The sequence below is a fragment of the Trichechus manatus genome, unplaced genomic scaffold (assembly GCF_000243295.1).
Source record: "Trichechus manatus latirostris isolate Lorelei unplaced genomic scaffold, TriManLat1.0 scaffold00185, whole genome shotgun sequence".
Lineage (NCBI taxonomy): Eukaryota > Metazoa > Chordata > Mammalia > Sirenia > Trichechidae > Trichechus > Trichechus manatus.
In genome coordinates, this window is record NW_004444121.1 from 4,349,547 (window position 1) to 4,359,139 (window position 9,593).

The 9,593-nt window shown below is 61.4% G+C and overlaps 2 protein-coding genes across 2 annotated transcripts in view; both read right to left on the reverse strand.

Moving 5' to 3' along the window:
- PLEC (plectin) overlaps window positions 1–3,786 on the reverse strand; it is a 58,567-nt gene extending 54,781 nt beyond the window's left edge. Inside the window, exons 1-2 of the mRNA XM_023741643.1 lie at window positions 3,674–3,786; window positions 2,328–2,526 (exon numbers count right to left, since the gene is read on the reverse strand). Coding sequence (XP_023597411.1) covers window positions 2,328–2,520 — 193 coding nt within the window. The 5' untranslated portion in view covers window positions 2,521–2,526; window positions 3,674–3,786. The remainder of the gene's footprint in view (window positions 1–2,327; window positions 2,527–3,673) is intronic.
- Window positions 3,787–4,345: 559 nt separating this feature from the next.
- PARP10 (poly(ADP-ribose) polymerase family member 10) overlaps window positions 4,346–9,593 on the reverse strand; it is a 12,100-nt gene continuing 6,852 nt past the window's right edge. Inside the window, exons 11-12 of the mRNA XM_023741617.1 lie at window positions 4,909–5,083; window positions 4,346–4,832 (exon numbers count right to left, since the gene is read on the reverse strand). Of these exons, the coding sequence (XP_023597385.1) occupies window positions 4,486–4,832; window positions 4,909–5,083 (522 nt within the window). The 3' untranslated portion in view covers window positions 4,346–4,485. The remainder of the gene's footprint in view (window positions 4,833–4,908; window positions 5,084–9,593) is intronic.

The following is a 9,593-nucleotide window of genomic DNA, read 5'->3' on the forward strand; positions in this document are numbered from 1 at the left end:
CCCGCCGGGCCCAGGGGAGCTGCGCAGCTCCGCTGCCCCGGCGCCTCCCGGCATCTGCCCGGCTGCGGAGCGCTCGGGCTCTCCGCGCCTCTGCGCCCCGGGCGAGCGCGTGGCCCACTCCAAGTCTCGATCCCACGCTCATCCCAACGGACGCACACCCCTTCCGGCTCCAGACCGAGTTGCGGGAAGCTGACAGCAGGGATCCTCCTCACTCCAAGTCCCAGCCCCGCGACCCCCGACCCCGGCGACCCGCCCCCCTCAGCCTGACCTCTCCAGGCCGCCCCAGGCTCGCCCTTCCTGGCTCCCTCCCACCCAAAGCTACAGTCTCCGAGGTCCGCTCCCTCCCCACTACTTAAACGCAACTTGCCTTGGCAACATTCGAGCGAGTTAGCGTCTTCGATATATAAACGGGTCTCGAAACACAAGAAAAAAATAACCACAGATAAAAGGACTGGAATAGGCAACTCTTAGGAGAAAATGCAAATACCTGGCAAAAAATAAAAGACAAACTAGTTTTTCACCATCAGACTGGCAAGGGCCCCTCCCACACCTGTGTCTCCCAGGGTGACAAAGGTTCTCCTTCCTGCCTCCCTGGGCTGCCCCTGGCAATACTCCTCTCTAATCTTAGAGGCTCATGTCCTGTGACTGAGAAGGGAATCTCACTTCTAGGAATCTGCCCTAAGGGAACCATCATAACCCACACAGCACCCCCAGGGCTGCAGCACAGCTAACCACCCTCAGCCAATGACAGGGGCTGCCGAATGCCCTGTGGCCCTGGCCCTGCCTATCTTTAAAGGTGACACAGGTGAAGGTCCAGGGATGGGGAAGGACATTGGAAAAAAAGAGCCTATTCCTCACATCCCACATGTGATACGGAAAAAGGACTGGAAGGTCAGGCAAAATGTAAACCCCAGCCCCTGGGCTAGGGGTGGCACACACGATATTTAACTGCACCCTCTTACTGGTTAAGAGCTCGGCTGCTAACCAAAAGGTCGGGAGTTCAAAACCACCAGCCGCTCCTTGGAAACCCTATGGGGCAGTTCTACTCTGTCCTATGTTTTTTTTTTGGTTTTTGGCGGTGAGGACTAAGGCACGCCTGACCCAAGCCTAGCCATGGTATTTTCAATCGCCTTATATGCGTGCAAAAGCCGGACAACGAATAAGAAGGGCCAAAGAAAAATGCCTTTGAATTACAGTGTTGGTGAAGAATACTCAATATACCATGGACTGCCGGAAGAATGAACAAATCTGTCTTCGAAGAAGTACAGCCAGAATGCTCCTTAGAAGCAGGGTGTACTTTGGACATGTTATCAGGAGGGATCAGTCCTTGAAGGAGGACATCATGCTTGGTAAGGTAGATGGTCAGCGAAAAAGAGGAAGACCCTCAACGAGATGGACTGACACAGTGGCTGCAACAGTGGGCTCAAGCATAACAAGGATGGTGAAGACAGTGCAGGACCGGGCAGTGTTTTTCATTCTGTTGTACACGGGGTCACTATGAGTCGGAAATGACTCGACGGCACCTAACAACTCTTGTTGTATTATGACAACACACACAGGCTGGCCTGGCTCCTCAGGATCATAGCACCCCCATCCTCACCTGGATGGCCTTCTAGTCCTCTCCCTACATGACTCAGTCTACCCTCCTGGCCACCTCCAGACTTCAGCATCACCCAGGGGTCCTGGTGGATCCAGCGGGGTCAGTGACCCGCAGCTGAGCATTGAGGGTTAAGTGAGGTCGTGTTCGGCGCCTCGCTCCCAGCACCTCATGCCCCTGTCCTCCAGGCCCCAGTCAGGCACTTTGCGAAGCTGAAAGACAGGGCCTAAGTCCTTCTTCCAGGAACCGCACCTCCAGCTACCAGACCCACCTGCCCCAGGCTCTCCCCAGTGTCCATCCTCCTCCTCACACTGGCAGCTACAGGAGAGCAAGGCTCACGGAGGGGCTGGCCAAGCAGGTGCCCACCTCCAGTCTGCCTCCTACGTGCTCACATCCCACCCCACCCCCATGGCAGCAGCTGGCACCAGGGGCATTGGAGGGCCCCCAAGGAGCCTGCAAAATGGTCATCGCCATGTCTAGGCAATGGACCCTTGTCATAAGGCCATGGATGGCCCGCTGCCCACAGTGGGCCACGTGCTAACCAGGAGCAGGAAGCCCCACCTCAGGCCTCCGGCAGCTGACAGGGCAGCCAGCAGGTGGCGCTGTGCCTGTCTGCGCTCACCTGGGACAGGAAAGGCCCTCAGAGCTCTCATCCCAGACAAATACCTGCTGGCAGCACACAGCAGGTGCTCAATCAACAAGGGAGACCACCGAGGCCCTTCACCCTTACCTGCAATGCGGATGACTGCCCGCTCAGCAGGGTCTAGGACGCTCCCGTTGGCCCCGGAGCCAGCCCCGCTTCGGCGGCTGCGTTGCGTCTTCCCCAGGTTCCAGGGCAGCGTGTCCCCGGGGCTGGGGGAGCTGCTGCCCCCATTGGAGCCATCCTCGGCCACTGGCCGCACCTCAGGGCCTTCGCCTGACATGGCCTCCTGGGGGGAGGTAGAAAGGGGGTTACACTGTGGAAGGGAGCGGACACTGCACACTGACCCCCCTCTCATCCTCACCCACAACTAGCCCTCTCCAGCACATCGTGGACACCCACACACTAACCCCACCCCCTCTGTGTGTCATCAGGACCCTGACCCCCTCCTGTGCAGCTGACTGCCAGTCTCTTCCCTTAGTCACTGAGACACGGGCTCCCCACCCCATCACCAGGACAGTGACCCCATCCTCCACCCTCCACCCTGTCAAATGGGGGGCCATTACCTTCCGTGGACACTGCCCGCACGCCCAATTCCGTCAGTCAGGTACTGACCTCCACCCCGTCCCAAGCCTGCATCGGCTCTGATGCCGCCATGCGGCAGGAGGACGCCACCAGCACGCACTGGCCACTGACCACCACCTGCCCGGCCTGCTCCCCGGGGAGAAGGCTCACCCTCACCCTGGACTCTGGCACTCTACCTCCAAGCTGTCTCCAGGACCCTCCATCAACACTCCCCACCCCCGCTCGCGCAGTCCCACCTCCCTCTCCGCAGTGAAAGTCTATAAATAGCCGGAACCGCCGCCGCAGCGGCGTGGGCCGCGGGAGCTCGGCTGCGGGAGGCCGGGAGGAGCCAGGGCCGCGCTCTGCAGCTCAGCCTGCGCGGCACTCACAGCGGCTCCGCAGGCACAGCCAGAGCGCACGCACACCCACGCGTGCACAGCCCCAGTTCCCAGTCCAAGAGCGCTGGCCTGCGGAGGTGAATGGGGCTCTGTCCCGGCAGGGGTAGGGTGGTGTGGGGGCACAATGTGGGCTCTGTGCCTCCGCCCTCAGACTAAGGGCTGGAGAGGGGACCGTGGGCACCGAGTCGGGGGCCTCCCCGCCCCGCCCCCACCGGCTCCTCGCCGACAGCCCGGCCCCAGGCCCTGTCCTGGTCCCCCGCCGTCAGCCGCGCCCCCGCCCCCAGCACCGGTTCCTGCCCACACCCCGGCCGCCGCCCGGCTAGTTCCGCAGTCGAGGGAGCGCGGGGAGGGGTGCCCGCCCCAGAGCAGGAAGGGCCGCAGTGTGGCCCCTGGTCCCAGGACGCTTGCGGCTGCCTCCCACCCAACGGCCTCGCGGCTCCGCGTCCCTGAAGCCCCGACCTGGGTCGTACGTGCCTGGTGGCTCCGCTAGGCTCGTCTCGGCCGCCGCAGCCAGACTGTTCCGCCCGGTGGGCCGCGGAGGCGGCGCAGGCGGGGCGAGCGCAGAGCCCCGCCCCGGCCCCGAAGCGAGTGGCGCGGGTCCCGGCGAGAGCGAGCGGACGGTGCGCGCGCGATCGGGGTGCCGTGTATATGCGGGGTGCAGGCCACGCAACGCGGCTGGAGCCCGCGCCAGGGCGGCTCGGCCCCGGACGCGCCCAACGCTGTGTGCACACCTATGGCCGAAGGCGGCCCCCTCCCTGCGAGCACAGGGCGGCAGGTCGTCAGGGAGACGTTGTCGGGCGTACGTGACACGAAGGCTGCGTGGGGTCGCGCCAGCGCACGCTTGGCCCGCCCGGCGCCCGGCGCCCGCTCTCCGCTGATAGGGGCTTCTCCCAACCGCCTAAGGAGGCTCGCAGCCCCGGTCCGGGCCCCCAGCCACGCCAAGGTCCCCTACCCCCAGGCAGAGGTCGCGCCCCGAGCTCCACCAGGTTTCACGCACACGTTTATTCAAACTGCAGACTCGCGCGAGGCGGTTCGGCTGAGGCGGGCGGGTCGGCCAGTCACCCTCCTCCTGGGCTCTGCTGACCCCTGGTGGTTGGGCCTGCTCAGTCCCCAGCGGGACCCGGCCCTGGACCCTCCGCCGCTGCCTGTCCCCGCCCGGATGCTGGAGGCTGGGGCGCCCCCGGGGGCAGCTCAGCGGCGTGGGAGCAGCAAGGCTACACAGAGCGGGGAGCTTGGAAGGCAGGAAGCCAGTGGCTGGGCCGACGGAGGACGGGGTGCCTCTTGGGTCAGGAGGTTGGGGAATAGCCCCAAAGCCCCGAGGAGTTCCCGGGGGCAGCCTGGTGCATGTGCTTGCAGGTGATGAGGTGGGTGGGCAGCGCCTGGGTGTCGTGAAAGATGACGAAGATGCTGGGCCGGCGGAGGCTGTCCACGGCGCTGTCGTAGCGCAGGGAGGGGTGGCCAGAGGCCCTCAGAGGGGGCGCCCGCAGTCCACCGTGGCCCTGCACGTAGTCGCCGGTCAGCACCCGCGCCACGAACACCGACTTGTGGCCATAGGCGTTGGGCGGCGAGTAGCGGTCCTGCACCGACAGGGAGGCGCGCTTGGCAAAGTACACGCCCTGCCCGTAGAGCGTGCCTGTGGGGCGGGGAGGGGCGCGCGAGTTAGGGGCGCCGGGGCCACCGAGCCCCCGCCCGGCCGGCCCGCGCCTCACCGTTGCGGCCACAGAAGCTGCGGTTGAAGCCGTGCGCGCAGATGTCGGGCACGGCAGACGCAGATGTGCCGTGGTACAGGACCTGCTCGGCCGGCCGCCGCTCACAGCGCTGCTCCAGCCGCTCCCGGTGCAGCTCGTACTGTCGCTGCAGCAGTGGGTGCGACACGCGCTCCACCTGCGGGATGGCGCAGTCAAGCGGGGCTGTGCGCCCCCCCCACCCCCCGCAAGAAACAGAGCTGAGCCTGGCCTCGAGGGCGGCTTTTGGAGTTCAGGGGCAGGGAGACCTCCCCAGCCGCCATGGCTGTGCCCAATAGCAGACATTAGCCACCCCTGTGGGGGTTGAGTGGCATCCGGGGTCTTTTAGGGAGACTCAGGCCCCCTCCAGGGAAGTCCCACCCTCCCCTCCAGGTAGGCCTGGGAGTGGACAGTGACCACTCACCAAAACTTGGGCCCCACACTGCCAATACTGCCAGTAGAAGTCAATCCCAGCACAAGATGTCACCCCCATCTCAGTGCAGGGTGGCAGGGAAGGCCCAGGTGACCAACCCCACAATCCGCCCTGAAGCACAAATCCAGGGATCTAACAGAGCTTTGGAAAAAGTCTAACTAGTGGGGAGGCAAAAGAATATGGTGTCCAGGAAGCCAGGCTAGCTGCCGTTGAGAAAGAAGTCTGAAAAGAGGGTTCTGACACTGTGGGTCTGACTGCTGCGTGGACAGGCCAGACAGGGAAAGCTGAAGACGCAGCCAGTGCCAGACGGCAAAAGGCAAGGTGCCACCCAGTGCAGAGCTCAACGGAGACAGGGGGAGAGTGGTGGGCGGGGGCGGTCTGCTGGTCACAGGAACTCCACAGAAGACAGCAGACAGCAGAGGAAGAACGTGAGGAAAACAAAGGTGCTCCTGAGCTGAAGGCAGCACCCTGGATTGAAACGACCCCAAACTGCCAAGAAGGACAAGGGGGAAAGACGCCCCACTAGCACCCACCTGCCGGGAAGACCACACACCTTCAAAGTGAAGAAAAACTATGAAGGGTTCAGACACACACACACACACCCCACCAACAACAACCCTCAAGTGGGTACGCAAATGGGAAAAAAACCTCACACTGGACTTCTCACCACTAATACCGAATACTGAGACCCTGGAAAGATTGTTTTTTAATTTTCAAAAATAAAAATGTTTAAGAGATAAGAAAAAGAGCAATGTCTTCAAAGATTTGTGGGAAAAACTAGTCTGAAACACTGCACCTGGCCACACCACTGGTGAAGAGTGAGGCCAAATGAAGGTGGATCAGAACCCACAAGGACGCGGAGAGCTTACACCGACATCAAGTCACAGTTGCAAAATAGCTCTAACTGAAGGCAAAATAAATTTAAAAGTCAAAAGTTGTTCACTACCCACTTAAGAAGACACTCCTCCTAAACAGAGAGTCCGCACAGTGGGTGGCGAGGAGGAGAGTGACCCAGCCGTCGTGCCCCAGAGGTCATGAAGAAAGTTAGCGAAACAAGAAGATCCACTGGCCCCGACCCACAGAACATTCTCTTCTGTGCGATGGTTTTAATGTCTAGGACTTCACTTCTCTCTACGGCTCTGTGGGGACATTGGTGGCTCCGTGGTAGAATTCCCGCCTTCCATGTGCGGGAGACTCGGGTTCAATTCCCCTATAATGCACCTCACGTGCAACAACCTCCCCTATGTCAGTGGAGGCTTGCATGTTGCTGTGATATGTAGCAGGCTTCCGTGGAGCTTCCATGCTAAGACAGACTAGGAAGAAAAGCCTGGCAATCTACTTCTGAAAATCCGCCAAGGAAAACTGTTTGGATCACAAAGGTCTAATTGTTTTGGTCCACTGTGCACGGGGTCACCACAAGTCAGGGGCTGACCTGACAGCAGCTACTAACAATGGTTCTATGGTAAATATCTTCTCATGTATCTATCAGCATGTGGAGCCCTGGTGGCTCAGCGGGTAAGAGCTCGGCTGCTAACCAAAAGATCAGCAGTTCCAATCCACCAGCCGCTCCTTGAAAACCCTGTGGGGGCAGTTCTACTCTGTCCTACAGACAGGGTTGCTATGAATTGGAATCGACTCAACAGCAAAAGGTTGGTTTGTTTTCTGTTGTTTTTATCAGCCTATGGCCAAAGCGTGGAGATCTCACGATTAGTTACGGAACAGGCTATAAAGTCAGCAAACTTGACTGTGTAATAAAAATAACGTAACCGACCAAACTGAGCCAGAGGAGGGAGGGAAGCCCAAAGGGCGCAGGGCAAGCTTGCCGGTCCCCAGCTGTCGGAGGGCGGGAACGGTCTCTGCGGTTGTTAAATGAAGAAAGAGATGCGGCGACAAGAACCGCGTTGTGTCTAGTTAAGCCAGCAAGGGAGGAGGTGACAGAGTCTGTCCTCTCAAAGTGCAGACCTGACAGCTGCCAAGTCCAGAACTAGAGGAAAAGCACTCGACTCACGTTTACAGTGGCCATCTCCAGGAGAGGGGTGGTGCTGGGTGACTAGCAGTGACAGTGGGTAGCGGTGGGGGGCCGTGGGTGGGTGATGGTGGGTGGGTGGCAGTGGGTGGGTGGCGGCTGTGACCCAGGGAGGGAGGAGCTGGGTGATAGTGAGGCGGAGGCCTGGTCATGGTGGGTGAGGAAGGAGGAGGGGAGTGCAGCCGTGAGGAACCCCCTCCCACATCCTCGCCTCACACAGGGCTCTTGTACTACAACTCCCAGTGCTCTCCGGGGCTCTGCGTCACCACTGGGCACATCCGGAGGCTCTGAGATCAGGCAATGATGCAGCTGCCTCCCACGGAGCTAGGGGTCCCAGGCAGGCGCTGCCCAGAAGGGGAACTCAGGGCGGTTCCCCAGGGGGGCACCTCTGGGGCCAGCATGCTGAAGGGAGCAAGAAGGGAGTGCAGCCTGTCCCTGCAGGGGTGCCCCAGAGCCCCCCTTCTCTCCTGGCCAGTCTAAAGCTGGGGGCGACTCAGTGCTCCGAGGGGGCGTCCTGAGCTTAGGGTCTGTCCTCGCCTGAGGAGCTTCACCCACCTCAATTTCTGAACACTGAGAATGGGAACCTTCCAGCAATGACCTTGCTTACAGGTGTTTCTCCCTGGGTGGCGCAAACAATTATTCAACTACTAGAAAAAGATTAGCAGTTTGAACCCTCCTGGAGGTGCCTCAGAAGAAAGGCCTGGCGATCTGTTTCTGAAAGGTCACAGCCTTGAAAACCCTATGGAGCACTGTTCTACCTCTGGCCCATGCTGCTCCCTCCCATGAGGGTCCGGGCGCCCCCCCACTGGCCCTCTCTGGGATCCCCTCCTTCGGCTCCAATCAGTCTTCTCAGCTGGACAGCCTAGTCTCCAACCCTACACTCCCCTCTAGCCACCCCCCATGTCCCTCCTCCCTGGTTCAGAGCTGTTTGTATCTCCCATCTCCCTGCCCTCACCTCATCCATACCCTGCCCTCACCTGTACTCACCCGCCCTCACCCTGCCCTCACCTCACCCATGCCAAGCCCTCACCCCACCCTCACCTGCACTCACCTGCCCTCACAGACCCTCCTCCCACTCTTCCCCCCCGCCCCGTGGAGACTCCACAGGGACCACCCCTCCCTCCACTGGCCCTCTAGCCCCTCCTCACCCACCTCCAGGCTGCAGTTCCCGAGGGTTTCACTTTCACTCCCCACCTCAGCTCACATGAGGTCAGCACTCGTGACCGCCCCCATCACCCCTCTGAAGCCTAGATATCCTCAGTCCCTAGCTCATCTCCTCCAGAGGGGCTGCTAGTCTCGGTCTCCTTTGCTGGGGGAGCCTTAGACCTCTTTCCTGTCCACCCTCACTTTCCCGGCGGGGTCACCGGGTCCCACACGCCCCAGCCAGCCCTGGCTCCATCCACACCCGCCCCTTCCCCACCCCCCAGCTCAGCTGAGAGGGGCCCATCCTTCCAGTCACAAAGTCATCCTGACTCTCTCCAAGCCCACATGCAATCCTTCCGGAAATCTCCTCACCACTACCTCTGAAAGAGCTCCATAACCCAGCACTTCTCCACGGCCCACCTGGCCCGTCCTGCTCTCCTGGGCCATGGGGTGGTGGGAGCCTCCTGGCCGGCTTCCCTGGCCGTGCCGTGGCCTCTCCTGACCACTTCAGAGGGACTCTCGGGCACACAGGCAGCCCTCGCCGCTCCTCCTGACACCCTGCCAGGCCCTGGAAGCCCTGACCACCCCCACCCCTTCTGCTTCAGCCCTCTGGCGCCATCACAGCTAAAGCTCTTGCCTGTGCCCACTTCTACCTGCTAGACACCAGCACCTCAGAAGGGGCTGCTCTCACACTCGCCTGGGTCCCAGGACCTAAACCAGCACTAGGCATGTCCTCAAGTAACCACAACACGCCATTGACGCCCCATGTTCCAAACAGGGAAACTGAGGCACAGAGAGGGCCAGCACCAGCCACAGTCACCCACTGTAACAGGTATGGCAGGGACCCCCACTCAGGCTCGTTAGTTCCAGGGCCCCCCTGCCCTCTCTGCCCTCTGTCTCCGCTACTCAACCTTGTAAACTCTCTCTGGCCAGGGGACAAGGCTGAGAGCCCCTGGGAGCCCCATCCCCCACAGCTCCCAGCCAACCCCACCCGGGCAGCTGCCAGCCAGCCCCACCCCGGGCAGCTCCCGGCCAGCCCCACACCGGGCAGCTCCCGGCCAGCCCCAC